Raw genomic sequence first — 23,484 nt, forward strand, 5'->3', positions numbered from 1 at the left:
TGGAAAAACATGGTGTAACAGAATGCTGAGAGTCTAGAACTGTGGGATTAACCGGGGATCGTAGTAATGCACTGGCTGGAGGCGCTATCCACAGCCCTATATAGGGGATCATGATAAACAATGGGAAGAGAAGAAAGGTTATGGTATTTATTGTGTTAAAAAATGGGGGGTTGCACTGAAAAACGAAATTGATGATGATATTACAGAGAGAGAAAAAAATAAATAAAAATAATTAAAAACTTTGAATCTCACAATCGTGTATTATTTATGAAAGGGAAAAAGGGAAAAATTGAAGAAAAATAAAAAACTGCATGTGTATAGTGACGGGTTGTGCAAAGATTGATATGCAGTGCGAATGTTCAGAGACCACGAGCAGGAAAGTCCTTATGGGTAAGAAGTGTTGAGAGGTTTCATATAGTAGTGCCGACATAATATACAGTGTGTGTGTGCAGAGATCGCGTGCGGCAATCCTACATATGAGGGTAACGTACTAGAAGGAGTTAATATAAGCAAGAAAAGCAATATGGGTGAACATTTAAAAAGTTTCTTTTTTTATAAGGGCCCTAAACAGGCCCAGTTAGAAGCCATGGAGGTGGCGGTCCGCCTGCGGGTTCTAATGTTGTGCAAATACAGATGAAGCCGCTCAGGAAGAAATTAAGAAAAATCCATGGAGGAAAGTAATTAATGAACATTTCTTCAGTTTTAAAAACAAAAAGGAATGCTGAAATAATGAATTTTAATAGAATTAAGTAATATTAGTTATTGGTGGGGAGTGTTGATGTGCACCATATATTTGTATTCCTTAGTATAGTGATTCTAGCTGTGAAGGTTCAGAAAGAGAGTGCCAGAGTAAAGCAGGAGTGCGCATGCGTGAGGGGTAACAGGAGTTCAGGTCCGTGGGAGAGAACCACACCGCGCATGCGTGAGGGGTAACAGGAGTTCAGGTCCGTGGGAGAGAACCACACCGCGCATGCGTGGGGGTTAAAAGAGTTCAGACCGTGGGAATTACCTCACTGCGTCTGCGCAGATTACGGAAAGTTCACAAGTTTCAAACGAGAAGCCCTCCTGCATGACTACAGTGCGAAGGACAGTGCCAGAATGACCACACACAGGACCCCATAAGGGGTTCCCGAATCACGCACCCCATCCCTCAATTAGAAATATGTATCATTAACATCAATCATATACAATTTATAGTTATATAAATGTATAAATATAAAAATTATTAAAATAAAACATATTTAAAAATCTAGATCTTAATTAAGATAATATAAAATTATAATATAAATAAATAATATAAAACCAAGAAATCTATTAATTGGATAAGAATATATTGATAAAATAATATTAATAACACAGATCTGTCACCTCATTTAAACCTATAGGCTTCAAAGTGTTTAATTTGTATATCCAGAATGTTTCTTTTGTACTTAATACCTCCACTCTATTAGGGGTATTAGGAGGGATCTGTTTGCTGGGGTCACCCTTAAAGCAATATTTTTATTATGAACTACCGTACAATGCCTAGGGAGTCCATGTACTGAAAAACAGTTTTAATATTCTGCCTGTGGGAATGAAGTCTGTTGTGGAGTGTCTGAGAGGTCCTACCCACATACTGTTTATTACACTCGCATTCTATTAGGTATACAATAAAAAAAGACTGACATCTGAGATGGCCCTTTATCAGAAAATCTTCCGAACCAGAGGAAGAGCAAAAGGATTTCCTCTTACGATGGATGTTGAGGTCATCACCGGTAAACCACCATAACACATCCAACACATAACACGGGAGCTCTTTCACTGGGACTGGGCCAGGGTAGGTGCCGGGGGTGGCCATCATGAGGTATGGGACCTCCTGCCCACTAGTTCAGCAACCCAGGAGGCGGGACACCTTCAGGGGAAGTTAGGATCCATCTAACATAAAATTTAGTTAGTGCCAGGTCGGCACCCAGGAAGGGGGTCGAGAAGGCATCAGGAAGAGATGTCAGGGAAAAAAAGACAGAATAGAAAGGGGCCCGTGGTCCAGAGCTGGAGGCTCGACCCGGGTTCTTAGGAAAAGGGTAATCCCAGGGTTCACGAGGAGTGCAGCAATCACCCGTGACCCGTTCCATGGCCCAGAAGCTGGGGTGCAGGGAAGACCACTAGAAAGGACGCACAGAAGAAAACACTGGCCTTGACCTCCACACTATCCTGGATTGGCTGGAGCCCATAACAGCAGAGCCCGGCACTCCAAAGGCGGTGCAATCTCAGTGAGTAAAGAACTTTGACTGCAACCTCTGTGTCGTCCCATTACTGCTGACGCTCCCATCATCGCACCCCTTCGCCATTGGCAATTACTACTCCCAACATCCTCCCTGGGGCCTGAGCTCTGCCTGTGGAGAGCCGTATCATCCGAGCTACATGATCTTCCGCCCCAGAGAAGACCTCCCGCAGCAGCGGCTAATACTTGGCCACACACCACAGATGGCATCACAAATACAAACTCCACACCCCATCCCCACTATTATTGACACCACTTGGGTCACGGAATCAGGCCCGGCCGCTGTGACATCCCAAACCAACACCGGCCCAGTGATGAGTAATTCCCAAGACCCCGTGGGCACGTCATACCCATGGAACTTCTCAACCTGCTGGGGGTTACAATATTTCTCAGGGTAGGGGCCCTTCTAAAAGTGATACCTAGATGAGTAGGCATAACATCCTTTAAAATAGGATCTTTTAATAAAGCCTGCTTTACACGTTGCAATTCGCATACGATATCGTATGCGATTTGCAACGCCCCCATCGTATGTGCGGCACGTTCAATTTGTTGAACGTGCCGCACAAACGATTAACCCCCGTCACATGTACTTACCCGTCCATACGACCTCGATGTGGGCGGTGAACGTCCACTTCCTGGAGTGGGAGGGACGTTCGGCGTCACATCGACGTCACGCGGCAGCCGGCCAATCAAAGCGGAGGGGCGGAGCTGAGCGGGTCGTAAACATCCCGCCCACCTCCTTCCTTCCGCATTGATGGCCGGGAGCCGCAGGACGCAGGTAAGATCTGTTCATCGTTCCCGGGGTGTCACACACTGTGATGTGTGCTACCCCGGGTACGATGAACAATCTGATGTGCAATTCTAGAGAAAGGTACGATGTGTATGTGATGAACGTTTTACCGTTCAATCGCAATCGCACGTACCTGTCACACACTGCAATGTACCTTACAATGCCGGATGTGCGTCACTTACGACGTGACCCCGCCGACACATTGTAAGATACATTGCAGCATGTAAAGCGGGCTTAACATGTTCCAATGTTTTTCTAAAACATTTCTAATAAAAACACTGTCATTACTGTATGTGGTAATGAAATTTGTCGTGAAATCATGCAAATTACTGGATTCAAAAGCAGCAGTTCTGGGTCTAAATTACCTTGACTTACCTGTTACATTACCTGGTAAGACCCTATTCTGCGCTTCTATCCACAGTATTTCCTACGTACACTGTGATGGTCAGGCACAGACTAAGTGAGTTGCGTGATGAGCGGTGAATGAACTCAGGTGCGGTCACTGAAGTCACCTGAGGTCAAGTTACCTGCGGTCACAAGTGGTGGACCGTGGGAATCTCCAGCTGTAGCCGCTACTAACTTGAGTGACGTAATCACTGATCGCTGCTCAGTCTCTGCCTGAACCTCATAGAAGGCGGTCATGTGCCATGAGTGCGCGCTGTGACTTTACATGTAGCAGAGCTTGAATCGTCTCGGGACCTCGTGTGAATTATGTTGGACCTGCACGGGTGTTTTGGGGATTAATAAACTGGTAAAAGAGGGTATCCACTGCATACACGTAGTGCACACAGGGCTCCATTACATACACAGCTCCGCTACGTAGACATTGTACACACATAGCACTGCTCCGTACACATCGTACACATGCGACTCTGCTCCATATATGTCATACACACATTTTCAGCGACTTGTGATCAAGATCAATCAGTTCCAAACGTCTTTATTTTAAAGTCGCTCAACAAATCTTCTCCTCACCTGAACTTATCAATAAAGAATTCAATAAAGCAAAGACTGAAATAAGAGTGTGAAGGGGTCACATACATATGCAACAAGGGTCACATACAGTACAGACCAAAGGTTTGGACACACCTTCTCATCTCTAGAATAACTGTTAAGAGTAGACTTTGTGCAGCAGGCCTTCATGGTAAAATAGCTGCTAGGAAACCACTGCTAAGGACAGGCAACAAGCAGAAGAGACTTGTATGGGCTAAAGAACACAAGGAATGGACATTAGACCACTGGAAATCAGTGCTTTGGTCTGATGAGTCCAAATTTGAAATCTTTGGGTACAACCACCGTGTCTTTGTAGAAAAGGTGAACGGATGGACTCTACATGGCTGGTTCCCACCGTGAAGCATGGAGGAGGAGGTGTGATGGTGTAGGGGTGCTTTGCTGGTGACACTGTTGGGGATTTATTCAAAATTGAAGGCATACAGAACCAGCATGGCTACCACAGCATCTTGCAGTGGCATGCTATTCCATCCGGTTTGCGTTTAGTTGGACCATAATTTATTTTTCAACAGGACAATGACCCCAAACACACCTCCAGGCTATGTAAGGGCTATTTGACTAAGAAGGAGAGTGATGGGGTGCTACGCCAGATGACCTGGCCTCCACAGTCACCAGACCTGAACCCAATTGAGATGGTTCGGGGTGAGCTGGACCACAGAGTGAAGGCAAAAGGGCCAACAAGTGCTAAGCATCTCTGGGAACTCCTTCAAGACTGTTGGAAAACCATTTCCGGTGACTACCTCTTGAAGCTCATCAAGAGAATGCCAAGAGTGTGCAAAGTAGTAATGAAAGCAAAAGGTGGCTACTTTGAAGAACCTAGAATATAAGACATTTTCAGTTGTTTCACAATTTTTTAAGTATTTCATTCCACATGTTTTCATTCATAGTTTTGATGTCTTCAATGTGAATCTACAATTTTTAGAGTCATGAAAATAAAGAAAACTCTTTGAATGAGAAGGTGTGTCCAAACTTTTGGTCTGTACTGTACATACGCAACAGGGGTCGCATACATATGCAACAAGGGTCACATACATACGCAACAATAGTTTACTATAACCGTCCACTGACACCACACCTCATCCCATCCAGTGTGCGCACGTTAATATAAGACAACACTGAGGAGCTGATCATGTGACCCCCTGACTCCTCCCCTCCATGTGACATCATCACAGGTCCTGGAAGCACAGAGCAGCCATATATCTAGTGTGCGGCTCTGCAGGAGGAGGTGTGTGGAGATTCCCTATTACTGGGCTCAGGCGGCATTAACCCATTCAACTCTGAGACTTTCTTGGTGTTTTTCTCTCGCTGATTTCTATGAATCGTGAGGTTTTTGTTCCTTTTCCTCTGGTAGATACAAACGCCCCAACTATGAGAGGCCGGAAGTGAGGAAACCCGTCTGCCCTCAGTCCTCGCCCCTTTCTGCCCTCGGTCCTCAGCCCCTTTCTGCCCTCGGTCCTCAGCCCCTTTCTGCCCTCAGTCCTCGCCCCTTTCTGCCCTCAGTCCTCGCCCCTTTCTGCCCTCAGTCCTTGGCCCCTTTCTGCCCTCAGTCCTCGCCCCTTTCTGCCCTCAGTCCTCGCCCCTTTCAGCCCTCAGTCCTCGCCCCTTTCTGCCCTCAGTCCTCGCCCCTTTCTGCCCTCAGTCCTCGGCCCCTTTCTGCCCTCAGTCCTCGGCCCCTTTCTGCCCTCAGTCCTCGGCCCCTTTCTGCCCTCAGTCCTCGGCCCCTTTCTGCCCTCAGTCCTCGCCCCTTTCTGCCCTCAGTCCTCGGCCCCTTTCTGCCCTCAGTCCTCGCCCCTTTCTGCCCTCAGTCCTCGCCCCTTTCAGCCCTCAGTCCTCGGCCCCTTTCTGCCCTCAGTCCTTGGCCCCTTTCTGCCCTCAGTCCTCGCCCCTTTCTGCCCTCAGTCCTCGGCCCCTTTCTGCCCTCAGTCCTCGGCCCCTTTCTGCCCTCAGTCCTCGGCCCCTTTCTGCCCTCAGTCCTCGGCCCCTTTCTGCCCTCAGTCCTTGGCCCCTTTCTGCCCTCAGTCCTCGCCCCTTTCTGCCCTCAGTCCTCGCCCCTTTCAGCCCTCAGTCCTCGCCCCTTTCTGCCCTCAGTCCTCGCCCCTTTCTGCCCTCAGTCCTCGGCCCCTTTCTGCCCTCAGTCCTCGGCCCCTTTCTGCCCTCAGTCCTCGGCCCCTTTCTGCCCTCAGTCCTCGGCCCCTTTCTGCCCTCAGTCCTCGCCCCTTTCTGCCCTCAGTCCTCGGCCCCTTTCTGCCCTCAGTCCTCGCCCCTTTCTGCCCTCAGTCCTCGCCCCTTTCAGCCCTCAGTCCTCGGCCCCTTTCTGCCCTCAGTCCTTGGCCCCTTTCTGCCCTCAGTCCTCGCCCCTTTCTGCCCTCAGTCCTCGGCCCCTTTCTGCCCTCAGTCCTCGGCCCCTTTCTGCCCTCACTCCTCGGCCCCTTTCTGCCCTCGGCCCCTTTCTGCCCTCGGTCCTCGACCCCTTTCTGCCCTCGGTCCTCGGCCCCTTTCTTCCCTCGGCCCCTTTCTGCCCTCGGTCCTTGGCCCCTTTCTTCTCCCCATTCAGGTCTCTACACTATCGGATCCTCTCAGTGGAGATCTTCTATAGAAGAGAATTCTCCTGATTGCCCCGTGAAGGATGGATATGGAGAGGGACAAGATGGCGGAGAGGATATTACACCTCACCCTAGAGATCCTCTTCCGGCTTACTGGAGAGGTGAGAGATTCTGATGACGTCACATTACATCATTCTTATCTATGGGAATAACAGATGGACAGAACTGGAGAGGTGAGGACTCTGGAAATGTCTGGAGTGAGATTTATTACTGTGTCTCTCCATAACCAGGATTACACAGTAGTGAAGAAGACCTCTAGTGAGCGCTGTCAGGCCCCTGTGTCTGAGGGATGGGGAAGACCCCTGAGCCCAATCACGGGGCCTCCACCTCACCCCCCGATACATGAGGACATCAATAACCAGAAGATCCTAGAACTCACCTACAAGATGATTGAGCTGCTGACTGGAGAGGTGACACTGCTGGGAATGCTGGGACATTATATAGTAACGCTATGAAGGGATCGGGGGTGACGGTATCATTGTATGTGTCAGGTTCCTATAAGGTGTCAGGACGTCACCGTCTATTTCTCCATGGAGGAGTGGGAGTATTTAGAAGGACACAAAGATCTGTACAAGGACGTCATGATGGAGGTTCCCCAGCCCCTCACATCACCAGGTAATAGACAGGACTAAATACACACGGCCTATAATTATCTGTATGTAAGGAATGAATACAGTCCCTGTATGTGTCTCCTCCAGTTCTATCCAGTAAGAGGGCAACACCAGAGAGATGTCCCCATCCTCTTCTCCCACAGGACTGTAAACAAGAAGATCCCGATGTTCCTCAGGATCCTCAGGTAGATGGAGAGAAGGTGCCATGAAATCTCCCTATGATGTGTAGACGGCTGTGAAGGTCTTGTGCTCACCCATATCCTGTACATCGCCATTAACTTGAGAACGGCAGCAGGAATAGGCATAGAAGTGATGTCTAGGCACAGTAAAGTAGCCATGCACTACGCAATAGCGCCACCTGGTGGAAAACAATGGAGTTAGCATTTTTATCTCGAAAACTGAACGAAATAGAGAAAAAAAGTGAATTACAAAGTTGTAGGGCATCATCAATTCAATACGAATCGACACCTTGCATACAGAAATGCTATGATTAGAACGTGTAAAATTCACAAGGCTGCGGACGTGAAGCGATACCTCATGGAGACCTTCCTACAAGTCATTGGGTATGGTGGCTGTGTGGAGTGGCCTCCATGCTCACCTGACCTGACCCCATTGGACTTCTTTCTGTGAGGTCACATCAAACATCAGGTGTATGCGACCCCACCACCAACATTGCAGGACCTACGACGACGTATCACAGATGCTTGTGCAAACGTGTCACCTACCATATTGCACAACGTGCAGCAAGATACAGTATGCTGTCCAGAGTCCAGATGTGCATTGCAACTGACGGGGGCCACTTTGAGCATCAAAGTTAAATGAGCGCCATATCTATGCGTGACCAGTATTCAATGTTTTGGGGGGTCATGGGTTTCATATCATAGCATTTCTGTATGCAAGGTGTCAATTTGTATTAAATTGATGATGCCCTAAAAAAATTTAATTCACTTTTTTCTCTATCTTGTTCTGTTTTCGAGATAAAAATGCTAACTCCGTTGTTTTCCGTTGTTTTCCAGGTGGCGCTATAGGTGGTTTCATTGTATAGCGCATCGCTACTTTATTATACCTAGACACCACTTCTATGCCTATAGCTGCTGCCATTCTCAAGTTAATGGTGGTGGACAGGATATGGTTGGACACACTGTATGTTTTATACTTGTGTAATGAGAGCGGTGGAGATGGCAGGATTAGAGCTGATCATAGATATGACTTCTCCATCTGTCTGTGGCTTTTACAATATTTGTTTCAGGGGGAAGATCTGCCCCATATTAATACTACAGAGACATATGTGAGGGGTGATGAGCGGAGTAAAGAGGAGATTCCTACAGATAACCGCCCAGGTGAGTAGTGACCACTAAATGCAGAGAAGTCACAGATTCTGCTCATTCAGCAGCTGCTATGATGTGGGACTAGTTTAACTTAGTGGACATTTTGTTTAGAGATGGGCCTTATGGTCTTTTACAGGGGTCATTAATGTCTTACTATGCATCTAGCTTTGACTTAATGTGCCATTAGAATAGTTAATCTACATGCGCATGCTGCAATTTTGTTGTCACAAAATAACTGCACCTTCAAGACATCAAAACTGCACCTTGCCCCAGAGAGCCAGGAAATGTAAAAAGAAAAACAAACAAAACGCTGGTATTGATGATGCGTTTTTGGTGTGTTTTTTTCATTCTGATTTTGTTGCGATTTTTGTACAAAATAGTGATGGGCGGACCGGACTGTGAAGTGCACCCCCATGTGGGTTCAAAGGCACCTATAAAGTAAAAATAAAAAAAAACATAATAAAGCGAGCATGCTATACTTCCGAGTCACTTGCATGGCTGTAACTGCTACCATGGTCTCTCATTCTTCTTCCAGGACCGCTCATTAGGCTCATGCATATTCACTGTTTCCCCCGCCTACCGACGTCTTTGATTGGTTGCAGTCAGACAGCGCCCCCAGCCTGTGTGACAGCCTCTCTGACGCTTGAAATCATAGACCCGGTCTGTGGGTCTATAGTGTACAATAAAAATAAATAAAAAATTGGCGTAGGGTCTCCCCATATTATTATACCCAGCACAGATGAAGCATACGGCTACAGGCTGCAGCCCCCAACCCTGCGCTTATCTTGGCTGGGCATCAAAATAGGAGGAACCGTATGCAGCTTTTTTATAAACTATATAAATAAATAATTTAAAAAACAGGCGTGCGGTCCCTCCAATTTTGATAGCCACCCAAGATAAAGCCCGACAGCTGTTATACAACATAGAATAATTAAATCAAAAAGACATCCCTGCTCATAAGAGCTTACAATCTACAATGGGGTGAGGTGGGGGTTACACAAGGTTCAAGTGCTTATTTACGAGGACGGTGCAGCCATCTTGAAAAAGTGGGCATAGATAAAGGCTGCATGAGCCAGTCACCAGCTGATCTCTGTAATGCTTTTGGGTGCTGTGGAGTTTAAGAGAGAATTATGTTCTGAAAAAAGGTGGAGGGGATATATATGAATTGATTTTGATTAGGGAGGGTGATAGGCCACCCTAAAAAGATGTGTTTTTAGGGAATGTCTGAAGATATGCAGTTGTGGATCATCCTAGTTTCTTGGGGTAGAGCATATAAGAGGATTGGTGCAGCTCGGAAGAAGTATTGGATCCGGGACTGGGAGATTTGGATTAATGTTGATGTTAGTTGAAAGTCGTTTGCGGAGTATAGAGAACGAGTGGGGTGATAGACAGAGATGAGGGTGGAGATGTAGGGGGTGTCGTGTTATGAAGAGCCAGCTTTGTGGGTGAGAACAAGCAATTTAAATTGGATCCTATAGTGTATGAGCAGCCAATGTAATTGAAGCGCCGGCGTCCCTGCAGAAACGCTAACTTACTCATCTCTCTGGTCGGGTCACGTCCTCCCACGCTCTCACCCGGCAATCCACGTCTGCTGCTGTCTCCTTCCCTTCCCTGGGCCTGTATACGCAGCTCAAGTCTCTCAGGAGTGTGCTTAGGGTGCACACATTGGCCTTCCTGTTAAAAGGCTGGTGCACCATTTCCTGGAAATGCTTTCAGCCTATAGCGGTGATGCAGTATGGATTTAAGGCATCCTCCCATTAGGAGAGGTGTCTGCGCATCACTCCTAGTTAGTCAGTTTCTCACTCTACCAGTGTCCTGTACCTGCCTTCCCATACCTGTCTATCCCTGCCGTGCCCATCACTCCTGTCCGTACCCACCTGTCCAGCCTGCCTCAGTCACCCCGCCTGTACCTGTGTCTAAACCTGAGTCCGTCACCTGCCCTGGGGGTCAGCTGCCACAGTCCCGGTCACTACCCTGGCAGTGGAACCTGGTGTTTGCCTTGCGGTGGGCGCTTAGTTAAGCTTATCCCTCTAAAGGGTAAGCTAGGTCCCCCTGTGGTCCAGTGGGTCCACTACTCCTGCTTGCTGCCTCTACATCTCCCACGAGTATTAGAGTAATGAATGGCACAGAGCGAAAGTGTCTGAATAACGATTAGCCAGATAGGTGACCCTGGCTGCAGCATTAAGTATGTACTGGAGAATGGAAAGTCTAGTGATGGGGAGGCCAATTAATCGAGAATTACAGTAATCGATGTGAGAGTGGATCAGGGCCTCGGTGAGGGTTTTTGTAGCTTCCATGGTTAGAAAGGGGCAGATTCTAGAGATGTTCTTCAGGTGCAAGTGACAAGAGTGGATGAGAGATTGTATATAGGAGGTGAAGGAAAGATCAGTGTCAAGCATAACACCCAGACAGTGAGCCTGCGGCCTAGGAGTTATCATGGTGCCGCAGACAGAGAGGGAGATGTCAGGTTTAGGGAGGTTAGTAGACGTAGGGAGTAGAAGGATATCAGTGTTGGAAAAGGTTGAGTTTCACATAGAGAGCAGATATGATGGAGACTGCAGACAGACAGTGACTGGTGTTATATATTACAGCGGGGGTGAGGTCAGGGGATGAGGTGTATAGCTGTGTATATTCATTTATCACATTCTCCCGCTTTTTTTAACAACACGATAAAACCACTTTACAAATAAAGTTACTTTTCCAATTTTCCACTTTCTACAAAGTCTGAGTTTCATCATACATAATCGTACTGCTCCTCTGTTCTGCAGTAAAATGCATGTGGCTACCAGGGATTGTGCCGGACAGACCCCTAATAGTACTGACTGACAGGCTCATTTATGATTCTCCACTGAGGATCTTACTACAAAATACTGGTGACCGACGCTCTAGAGACATGAACCTAGGAAGATGCTGAATTCACCACTGAATTGGAAAACTACTAGAGCCGATCCTGGTGCCTGATATCATTATCTAGTGGTCCTCGCTCTGTGCTCTTTGGTTAGAATACCACCAACATATTACTGAATTATCGAATTTTGCAACATGACTTTTAATTTTATTGAACATTTTATATAATTTAAGAAAACTATTTCCAAGTTTATATTTTTGAAAAAGTAATACAAGTGTTTTTCTTAGCAGGCGACTGTATTAGTAGAACAGAGGGACTTCTGACATCTTCAAACTTTCAATCATATAATCTTAGTGTGCCACAAGACACATATGAAGAACATTACATTATCCCAGCTGTATCCTCAGTGTTTCACAGCAAAGGTCTATCATCATCTGATCCTATTAAACAGGTCCTATCTTCTGAATCATCACAGGCTGTTAAGGAAAATAAAAGTCACAGAAGGGATGTTATAACTATCAAAGGAATGAAGATATTTTCATGTTCAGAGTGTGAGAAATATTTCAATTGTCAATCAACCCTTGCTGTACATAAGAGAAGTCACACAGTGGAGAAGCCATATTCATGTCGAGAATGTGGGAAATGTTATACAAAGAAATCAATTCTTGTTAGACATCAGAGAACTCACACAGGGGAGAAACCATTTTCATGTGCAGAATGTGGGAAATGTTTTGGAAGGAAATCACATGTCCTTATACATCAGAGAAGTCACACAGGGGAGATGCCATATCCATGTCCAGAATGTGGGAAATGTTTTACAAAGGAATCCAGTCTTGTTACACATCAGAGAACTCACACAGGGGAGAAGCCATATCCATGCCTAGAATGTGGGTTATGTTTTTCAAAGAAATCAACTCTTGTTACACATCAGAGAACTCACACAGGGGAGTCGCCATTTTCATGTTCAGAATGTAGGAAATGTTTTAAGCAGAAATCAAGTCTTGTTACACATCAGAGAACTCACACAGGGGAGAAGCCATTTTTATGTGTAGAGTGTGGGAAATGTTTTAATCACAAATCTGGTCTTGTTACACATCAGAGAACTCACACAGGGGAGAAGCCATTTTCTTGTACAGAATGTGGGAAAGGTTGTGTGTCTAAATCACATTTGATTAGTCACCAAAAAAGTCACAGAGGGAATAAACCATATCTGTCCTGAGATTGTGGTAAATGCTTTTTTTCAGAAAAATCCTTTAAAATCTAAAGTTTTATTATTATCAATTAAAACAACCCAAGTAGAAAAACACCATAGCAAACAATAACCCATCAGAAAGGGTAATGATATACAGGGACTACAAGCAGAACTAAGATATAATAGACAGTGGAGCGAGCCCTAGGGTATCAATAGGGCTACCTTAGTCCACAGCCCTAATCAAGGGTCTGTGTTTGTATTTTTTGCTTCTACTACCACTAACTGTCTATTATATCTTTAGCCCTGCTTGTAGTCCCTGTATATCATTACCCTTTCGGATGGGTTATTGTTTGCTATGGTGTTTTTTCTACTTGGGTTGTTTTAACTGATAATAATAAAACTTTAGATTTTAAGAGATGATTCTTAAATTTCTGATAACCCTATTTATGTAATCCCGTACATATAGTACTTGTTAAAATAAAATGCTTTTGTTTCAAAACAACTAATATTAAACATTAAAGAGCTCACATAGTTGAGAAGACATTTTTATACCCAGATTGTGGAAAATGTTTTATTTTAAAAAAAATTCTCTTAATTTTTGATAAAGTCGTGTTACATATAAAGGGGAGAGACCAAATTCATGTTCTGAATGTAAGGAATGTTTTTCCCCAAATGAATACAATAATAAAATAGAATCTAAATAGCTGAAATATTTTTCACACCTGTGCACTGAATATTTTATATTAATATATATAGTGTATGAAATACATATCCACTATATGAACAAAAGTATTAGAACATCTACATATTAGACCTACAGGATGTTTTTTTGGTCTCAAATTCCAAATCCATAGACATACAAGAATGGGAAATCTTCAGAAGAGCATTTGTGAGGTCAGACCGAACTTTTCTTTTTGTGCTGGAGCAAAGTCATGCTGGCCCTTTGTTGCCTTGGCCCAGATGCCTGACTTTACATTTACCCTATTAATATTCACTTTCTCTTTCTCACTGCAAGCCTCCCTCCTCCCCAAATCCCTCTGTGAAGGTTATTTTAATAATGTGACATCATCTTCAGCTGTGGATTACCTTGCAGAACTTAGTATCATTTGCAAATGCTGAAATCTATTCTGTATGACTTCACAAAGAACTTTAATAAATATTTTGAAAAGAAGAGGGTCCAATACTGACCCCAGTAATAAACCAGTGTTAATTACGCTCAATCAGTGTGTGTTCCTTTGATAACCACCCTCTGTTTTCTATCACTGAGCCAGTTGTTAACTGGTCTAAAGACTTATTACTAATCATTACTTAACATTTCTTTTTAATGCTGCATGAAGAGTGAACAGAAGGACTGTTTTCAGAATTCGCTATCTCCAAACTGAGAGAGCAGGGCAGACACACAACTAGACAAAATCCAGTGTAGTTTGACTCTTTCTTTGGCCTTTGCATCTTTGACATCAGTACAAATGACAACTGTTAAACTGAATAGTATTAAAAACACATAAATCAAAATATCACAGCCTGTTATTTATATATTAAAAAGGGAATTTTCTATTTCTCAGAATATAAAGTAAACCAATGTGATAAGATGCATGTGCAAGGTGGGTGAGGTTGCTAAGTAGCAACAATAATCGGACCTTTCACCAAAATTCGCCATGTTGTACTTTATACACAATGTAATAGTGGCTGCAGAATGCAATAAAATGTGTTTGGTTTTTCTGGGTTTTTTTTTTTTTTATTTTACTTCTCCATTGCAGAGATATTAGCAATATACAGTGCCTTTTCGAAAGTATTCACCCAATCATTCCCCTTGGTTTTTTACTTATTTTGTTATATTACAACCTGTGTTTATATATTTTTGCTATTCGATTTGTGTGTGATGCATCAGCACTAAATAGTCTAAGTTGGGGAAGTGACGTGAGAAAAATACAGAAAAAAAATTACATTTATGGGATAAAATAAAAAAAATATCGTGTATATGTATTTACTAATTTTTAAAACTTCTGGTGCAAGCAATTACATTCATAAGTCACATGCTTACTGAAAGGAAGTCCCCCTGTGTGCAATCTAATTGTCCCAGGGTCTGTCAATATACACTGAAGATCAAAATTAAGGGGGCTTTACACGCTAATGCGGAGTCGTTGGGGTCACGGAATTTATGACGCACATCCGGCCGCATTAGTGATGTTGCCGCGTGTGACACCGATGAGCGATTTTGCATCGTTGCAAAAACGTGCAAAATCGCTCATCGGTGACATGGGGGTCCATTCTCGATTATCGTTACTGCAGCAGTAACGATGTAGTTCGTCGCTCCTGCGGCAGCACACATCGCTATGTGTGACGCCGCAGGAACGAGGAAGCTCTCCTTACCAGCCTCCCGGCCGCTATGCGGAAGGAAGGAGGTGGGCGGGATGTTACGTCCCGCTCAGCTCCGCCCCTCCGCTGCTATTGGGCGGCCGCTCAGTGACGTCGCTGTGACACCGCACGGACCGCCCCCTTAGAAAGGAGGCGGTTCGCCGGTCACAGCGACGTCGCCGGGCAGGTAAGTATGTGTGACGGGTCTGCACGATGTTGTGCGGCACGGGCAGCGATTTGCCCGTGTCGCACAACAGATGGGGCCGGGTACCCACGCTAGCGATATCGGGACCGATATCGCAGCGTGTAAAGTAGCCTTTAGAGAACAATGTATGATCATTACATTATTTCTGAAAAAAGCAAATCTACATTGATGAACATTTGAAGTTTTTTTTTGTACGGGGTGCACCAATGCCACTAGAACAGGGTTTTACAAAAGATCCAAAGTTTATCAACATAAAACCTTTAATTTGCCCAAAACGTGATGAAGATAATTAGAGAACAGCAATGACTATAACACAGAGAAACATTATAAGTATATTTTCTGAAGGTAACAACAGTCACCATTCAGTAAGACCGTCGCTGTGAATGCCTTCAGCCCGTCTGCGGCCATCACCAGTCTCTCACACTGCTCTGGTGGATTTTGGTCCACTCTTCTTCCAGTCTCTTCCACAGTTCTCTGACTGTTGTGGGGTTCTTGGCTATAACTTTGTCACCAAGGATTTTCCAGAGGTTTTCTATTGGGTTTAGATCAGGACTCTGGCGCTGGCCAGTTCATTGTTTCAATGTTTTATGTTTCAAGGAAGGGCTTTACCCTTTTTGCTGTGTGACAGAGGGAATTGTCCTGCATGAAAATTGCTGGCTGATTGAGTGATGAATACAAGTAAGTGTTGTTGAAGCAGGTTCTGATCCACACTTGCATTCACTCTGCCATGTAGCTGTACGACAGATCTAATATCTGCTGCAGAAAACATCCCCAAACCATGACGCTTCCTCCACAACCTTTCACTGACTTCTTAACACACTTTGGGTTCAGTCTTTCCCCAGTTTGTCAATGAACATAATGTTTCCCATCAGACCTAAAAAAATTAAACTTACTTTCATCGCTAAAATGAACTGTGGACCACATCTCCTTTGACCACACGACATGCTCCTCACCAAAGTTGAGTCTAGCATTTTGATTCTTTCTGCTAATGAGAGGTTTGGTCACTGCAGAGTGGGCTTTCAGTTCAAATGGTCTTAAACATCGTGACACTGTATGACAAGAGAGATCCTTACCCTCTTCAGTGATGAACTGATGAGTAGGGATGGGCAAACCCGATCTGTAAAGTTCGGGGTCAGTATCGAAAACATGGTGTTCGTGCACATGACCCCGAACACGAGTTTTCCTTGGAAGCTCGTGTTACAGTTCATGTCCAGTTCGGCTCAGGGGCTGTAAAAAAAGCACGTTATTAAAAAACATTATGATCATACTTACAGATCCCGCGACGCGTCCTGCAGACTCTGTCTGCCGCTGCTTCCGCGTCCGTCTGATCATTGCAGTGCCAGCACGGAGTTACAGGACCTTCCGTGACGTCATACCCATGTGACCAGTCACGTGGGAATGTTGTATTACTTCACTGGCTACAGACTGGTCCCGTGAGTATGACGTCATCAAAGGTCCTTGAGTGCCGTGATATGAGTATCGCATCGCTTCACGGCGCACAATCTCCCAACAGCAGCTAGTCAGCTGCATTTATTTCCATGCAGCTTAGTCGCTCCTGTCCTGAGAGTGGGGTGATGCAATGTGAGATGGAAGTGCAATCATCCCCTCACTGTCAGCCACTGCTTCATCGCTCTGTACAGAGCAATGTAGCAGAGCTGACATGGGTCTCTTTGCTTCTCACTATGTATAGACTGTGTCTGTGCCCAGTGATGAATTAGAGTTGACTTTGCTGTCTCTGTCGATTACGTCAGACAAAGGATCTTTTAATAATAAATGTTTTTATGTTTAATTTCTAATAAAGTTTTTTATGTGTTGTGCTTTTTTAACTGTTTACTAGAAATTCATGGTGGCCATGTCTAATTTGGCGTGACACAATGAATTTCGGGCTTAGTACCATCTGAGAACACAAAGCTGGTATTAACCCCTTTATTACCCAGTGAGCCACCCGGCACTAGGGCTGCTGAAAGAGTAGGATGACGCACCTGAAAATGGCGCTAATAAACAATGCGCCATTCCCAGGGGCGGCTGCGGGCTGCCGAGAATCTCAGCCCCCAGCTGCCTAGCTTTACATTGGCTGGCAATTAAAATACAGGGAAGCCCATTTATTTTTTTAGTTATTTAAAAAAATAATAAGAAAAAAATGTCAGGGCTTCTGCTGAATTTTCTATTGCTATCTAAGGGTAATCCAAGCAGTTACTGGCTGCTAACCCCCACTGCTTGGTGCTACCTTCACTGGCAATGGAAAATCAATGAAAGCCCTTATTTTTAAAAAAGTTTTTTGCCAAAAGAGTAAAAAAAAATGACGTGGGCTTCGCCATATTTTTGTATGCTAGCAGGGTACAGCAGGAAGCTCCGGGCTGCCCCCAACCCCCAGCTGCCTATATGTACCCGGCTGGGAACCAAAAGTATAGGGAATTTTTTCATGAAATAATTAAAAAAAAAAACGACGTGGGCTTCGCCCAATTTTAGTGTACAGCCAGGTACAGCTAGGCAGCTGGGAATTGGAATCCGCAGCGCAGGGTGGCCTAAGCTTTCTGGGTCCCCTGCTGTGAATTGCAGTCCGCAGCTGCCCATAAAATGGCGTTTTCATAGAAGCGCCATCTTCTGGTGCTGTATCCAACTCTACCAGCGGCCCTGGTGGTGGCATGCTGGGTAATAAGAGGTTAATACCAGCTTTTTTTTACCAGCTAGTATTAAGCCTGAGATTCTTAATGTCAGGCCAAGTTTGACCTGGCCATTAAGAATTTCCAATAAAGGGTTAAAAAAAAAGACATCACACAGAGAAAAATACTTTATTATAAATAAATACACAGACACACTTAGGGACTCCATGTTTATTACTCCCTCTCACCCTTCCATGATCCTGGTCTTCTGTCTTCTTCAACCGATCTAGCTCTGCTGTATCAGAATGCATGGGGCGGAGGAAGAACGCTGCTGCTCTTTGCGCTGTGTAATCACTCAATGAGTGATCAGAGGCTGCGGTGTTATGATCCGGAACCATGGAAGATCACAATAGATCATTGGCAAAAAAGGTGACAAGAGCATTGGCAACTAATCTGGCCGCCATCCCCTTACTAACCATCAACACTAGAAGTAGCTGAGGGGTGAACTAACATCCTATGCACCGCAAACCCAGCCGGAGAACTAGCTATTCTAAAGGAAGGAAGGATGAATAGCTCTCTGCCTCAGAAATAGACCGCAAAGGTATAGCAAGCCTCCCACATTCAAAGACTACGGTGATATAGGAAAACACAATACACAGATGGATGATAGGATTAGCAAAGGTGAGGCCCCATTGACTAAATAGGAAAGGATAGGAAAGGGGCTGGTGGTGGCCAGAGAAAACCCCTACAAAAATCAAAGTACCTGATAGTACAAAAAGTCCTCAGATCGCACAATCTGAACTCCGTCCTATATCAGGCGCTCTTGTCAAACCAATGAACACAAAGCAGGAACAATTACAAATTCAAGAAGCAACAAACACATGGACTATAGGATCAATACTCCAAACATAGCTGCAGGGAGCTTCCCAGCTAAGCAACAAAGAGGGAAGATTCCTGCATGCAAATTAACTGACAATAACCACAGTAAATGACAAACCCAGATAAGAACAAAAAGAACAAAACAACATAAGAAAGAACAAGCACTTATCTGGGGTAGATGTGGTCTGGAGCAAGATGAGAAGGCTGGTAAACCAAAGAACAAATGACAACTGGCTCAGACTGCTAGCAGACCAAGGTTTAAATAGGCAGAGAGTTAGCAATGGAAACGCCCATTGCTCCAGCACACCTGGTCTCTGTCCAAACCATTCCTAGCCACAAGAGGGAGCCTCACAGCAGCGAAAGCATAACTGACATTCACAACACTGTGGGTTGGTAAGCGGTGACATCACCGCTGCCACCTTTGCCATAGTAACCTAACGAGTGAGTTACTATATCGCTATTCATCACCGGCTGTGGCAGCCAATCCCTGCATGTGGGCTGACTCTGTAAAGAGTGCCAAAATGCAGGGAGTGGGAGCCGAGCATGTGCCCGAACATCTCGCCGGTACACAGCACTCGCCTAGTATACCGAGTACTGAGATGCTTGGGCGAGCACCGTGTACCGGCGAGATGCACTGACAGGACCTTGCATGACGTCATAGCCATGTGACCGATCTGTAACCAACAAGGTAATACAACATTCATACGTGACTGGTCACATAGGTATGATGTCATGGAAAGTCCTTTCGTCAGTGCTGGTTACCGGGCGGCACAGCGATGATCGGAAGCAGAAGCGGCGGGAGATAGAGTCACGTGTCGCGGGACCTGTAAGTATAATGACAATGTTTATTGTTAACTGTATTCTTTATTTTACAGCCCCCCCCACCCCATCCCATAACTGTAAAGTCCAAGTTCGGTGTTCGAATGGAAGTTCGCGTTATCTCAGAACCCGAACGTGAACTTTACAAAATGTTCGGGCGAGTCTCCCGAACACGAACTTTGGGGGGCTCCCCCATCACTACTGGCAAACAATTCCAGCTGCAGTGTTAAAATGATTACCCATGGAGATTCTCCGCATTATCATGTCCTCTTTTGCACTTGTCTTTTGAGGGCAACCATCCTAGTTGGGGGACTTGAAACTTTGAGATGTTGTAAAGATGCAATATTCTCAAAAGTACAGACTTGGAACGACCAACTTCTTTTGTTATTGCTGATAGAGTCATTCCTTTGGCTTTCATCTGGACAACCTGCTACCGGAGGGTTTCAGTCACTTTGGAATGGCAATCCATGTTTGCAAAGTGAGTGCAAGTTAAGCTGCCAGTTAAATATGGTTTGTTGGATAATTAAGGAAATTAGTACCACTTGCCAGATTAACACTAATAACTTGCAGGTATCTGAAAGTGCTCTCTAATTCTGATCTGCGTTCTTTTACATTTATCTCATTTACATTTTTATTAAGTGCTTTTGAAAAAAAAATCAATTTATGGAATAAACTTAAAATGCTGTGAGTTTCCTCATGTTAGGACATAGTCACATAGCACTACACAATCACCTTAAGGCTATGTGCGCACGTAGCGTTCTGTCCCTGCAGAAATTTCTGCAGCGATTTCAACAGCACACGTGCGCTTCAAATTGCTGCAGAAAGAGTCCGTAATGAAAAAACAAAAAGCCGATTCCATGCGCTCTCAGTGCAGCCCCTGCCATAGACAGAGCGGGGGCTGCAGGCAGAGCGCACGAAAGAAGGAAAGAAGTGACATGTCACTTCTTAGAACGCGTGCTTTGGGCAGCAGCTGAAGCGCTGCGCTCTAATACGCCACGTGCGCACGTCTCCTGCATAATCTTCATAGATTATGCTGGGGATGCAGGACGCATGCAGTTACGCTGTGGTGCAGATAGCAGTGTAACTGCATGCTGATACGCAACGTGCGCACATAGCCGAACATTTAGGAAATTGTGTGTTGTTCTCTAATTTTGATCTCTATAGGGTATTGTCAAGAGGAACATGAGAGACACCAGACCCAACAATGCAGACGAGCTGAAGGCTGCTATCAAAGCAACCTGGGCTTCCACAACACCTCAGCAGTGCCACAGGCTGATCGCCTCCATGCCACGCCGCATTGATGCAGTATTTTATCCAAAAGGAGCCTTAACCAAGTATTGAGGCATTTAAGCACAGACTTTTTAGTAGGTGTCAAAATTTCTGAGTGTAAAATCATTTTTTCAGAGTTGGTCTTATAAAATATTCTAATTTAGTGAGATTAATGATTTTTGGGCTTTCATTGGCTGTAAGCCATAATCATCAACATTACAAGAAATAAACAAGTGAAATAGCTCATTCTGTGTGTAATGACTATCTATTTATCATCTATACAGCGTCGGTCTGACACACTGAGACACTGATGAATGTCCCAGTGGGCTCTCCAACTGGACATAAAAGGGATCCACCGGCAGGGGTGCCTCTGGCATCAAAGATTCGGGACTCCAGACCAGAACTTGTTGCCCGAAGCCCGGAATCTTCTGCAACCACTGCACTGAATTATGTTGGCATCACATTGCCCTCATACAGTTCAATCCTGTGACAGAGCACAGAGCTCCATGCTCTATCACTTCCCGTTTCCTAAGCCACAGATCGCTACAGGCCTGTGGCTTAGGAGAGCGTATGCCCAAAAGGGCGGTGCAGTGACATCGTTGCATCGCGCTGCCTCTGGAGGCCACCATAGAAGAGGAGACGGAGGCTGCGGTGCTGGGAATCAGGATTAGGTGAGTATAATCTTTTTTATGTCTATATGGGATCTGTGGGGGCTCCTGTTATATATAAGAGGCTATGTGGGGGCCCCTGCTGTATATAGGAGGCAATGTGGGGGCCCCTGTTGTATATAGGAGGCATGTGGGGGGGCCCTGCTATATATAGGAGGCCACTGCCTTTTTTATGTCTATATGGGATCTGTGGGGGCTCCTGTTATATATAAGAGGCTATGTGGGGGGCCCTGCTATATACATATAGTAGGCTATGTTTAGGCCACTTCTGTGTATAGGTGCCTGTGTGGAGACTCCTGTTATGTATAGAAACCTGTGTGGAGGCTCTTCCTGTGTGCAGGAGGCTGTGTGGGGGCAGATTCTCTGTGTAGGAGGCTGTGTGGGGGCTCGTGCTGTGCGTAGGAGGCTGTGTGGGGGCTCCTGCTGTGCGTAGGAGGCTGTGTGGGGGCTCCTACTGTGCGTAGGAGGCTGTGTTGGGCTTCCTGCTGTGCGTAGGAGGCTGTGTGTTGGGGCTCTTTCTGTGCATAGGAGGCTGTGTGGGGGCTCCTGCTGTGCATAGGAGGCTGTGTGGAAACTCCTGTTGTGAGTAGGAGGCTGTGAGGAGGCCCCTGCTGTGTGTAGAAGGCTGTGTGGGAACTCCCACTGTGAGTAGGAGGCTGTATGGGAGCTCCTGCTGTGCATAGGAAGCTGTGTGGGGGCTCCCGCTGTGTGTAGGAGGCTGTGTGGGGGCTCCTGCTATGTGTAGGAGGCTGTGTAGGGGCTCCTGCTGTGTAGGGGCTCCTGCTATGCGTAGGAGGCTGTGTAGGGGCTCCTGCTGTGCGTAGGAGGCTGTGTGGGGGCTCCTGCTGTGCGTAGGACGCTGTGTGGGGGCTCCTGCTGTGCGTAGGAGGCTGTGTGGGGGCTCCTGCTGTGCGTAGGAGGCTGTGTGGGGGCTCCTGCTGTGCGTAGGAGGCTGTGTAGGGGCTCCTGCTGTGCATAGGAGGCTGTGTGGGGGCTCCTGCTGTGCGTAGGACGCTGTGTGGGGGCTCCTGCTGTGCGTAGGAGGCTGTGTGGGGGCTCCTGCTGTGCGTAGGAGGCTGTGTGGGGGCTCCTGCTGTGCGTAGGAGGCTGTGCGGGGGCTCCTGCTGTGCATAGGGGGCTGTGTGGAATTCCTGCTGTGCATAGGAGGCTGTGTGGAACTCCTGCTGTGCATAGGATGCTGTGTGGGGGCTCCTGCAGGTATTTGCATTTAGTTGTTGTGTGGCCTCTAGAGATGACTCCTCCTGTGGACCCCAGACACCCCAGTCTGACCCTGAATCCATTTATCTTTTATATAGTACAGTGGAACCTTGGTTAACGAGAACAATCTGTTCTGGGAGTGTGCCTGTTAACCAAGCTACTCGTTCAGCAAAGCAAGATTTCCCATAGGAAATCATTTCAATGCAGACAATTCGTTCCACAACTTGTTAAATGTCCCATCCTGGTGCACTGTTGTGCCATTCCACACACGCACAAACACGCACAAACACACACGCAAAAACACACACACACACATGCACAAACACAGATTATGCTCACCTTACCTTCCGTTCCCTCGCCGGTCTCCTGGAACTTGCAGTTCGCCCGTAGAAGACGTGTATCGGGTAACCAAGGCAACCTATGCCGGACCTTCCCCACTCAGCGCGCTGATGTCAAAGGCAGGAGCCGCTTGCCGCTGATTGGCCAGCGTGCTGCCTTTGAGTAGTGCCTGACAGGGGAAGTTCTTCCCTCGTCGCAATGGTAATCGGATACACATCCTGTAGAGGAAGCACCTTCCTCTGTCAGCCGCTACTCAAAGGCAGCACGCTGGCCAATCAGAGGCAAGCAGCTCCTGCCCTTGACATCAGCGCGCTGAGTGCGGAAGGTCCGCCATCTGTCGCCTTGGTTACCCGATACATGCAAGTTCTAGGAAGCCGGCGAGGGAACGGAAGGTAAGGTGAGCATACAGTTAGGTCCAGAAATATTTGGACAGTGACACAATTTTCGTGAGTTGGGCTCTGCATGCCACCACATTGGATTTGAAAT

At 46.0% G+C, this 23,484-nt stretch overlaps 1 protein-coding gene across 1 annotated transcript in view; it reads left to right on the plus strand.

The window, feature by feature from the left end:
• The window catches only part of LOC142313073 (uncharacterized), a 77,905-nt gene extending 65,219 nt beyond the window's left edge, over positions 1–12,686 (plus strand). Inside the window, exons 5-8 of the mRNA XM_075352057.1 lie at positions 7,162–7,279; positions 7,363–7,460; positions 8,525–8,615; positions 11,742–12,686. Coding sequence (XP_075208172.1) covers positions 7,162–7,279; positions 7,363–7,460; positions 8,525–8,615; positions 11,742–12,670 — 1,236 coding nt within the window. The 3' untranslated portion in view covers positions 12,671–12,686. The remainder of the gene's footprint in view (positions 1–7,161; positions 7,280–7,362; positions 7,461–8,524; positions 8,616–11,741) is intronic.
• The last annotated feature ends 10,798 nt before the right edge of the window (positions 12,687–23,484 follow it).

This window comes from Anomaloglossus baeobatrachus, chromosome 5 (assembly GCF_048569485.1).
Source record: "Anomaloglossus baeobatrachus isolate aAnoBae1 chromosome 5, aAnoBae1.hap1, whole genome shotgun sequence".
In the NCBI taxonomy this organism is placed as follows: domain Eukaryota; kingdom Metazoa; phylum Chordata; class Amphibia; order Anura; family Aromobatidae; genus Anomaloglossus; species Anomaloglossus baeobatrachus.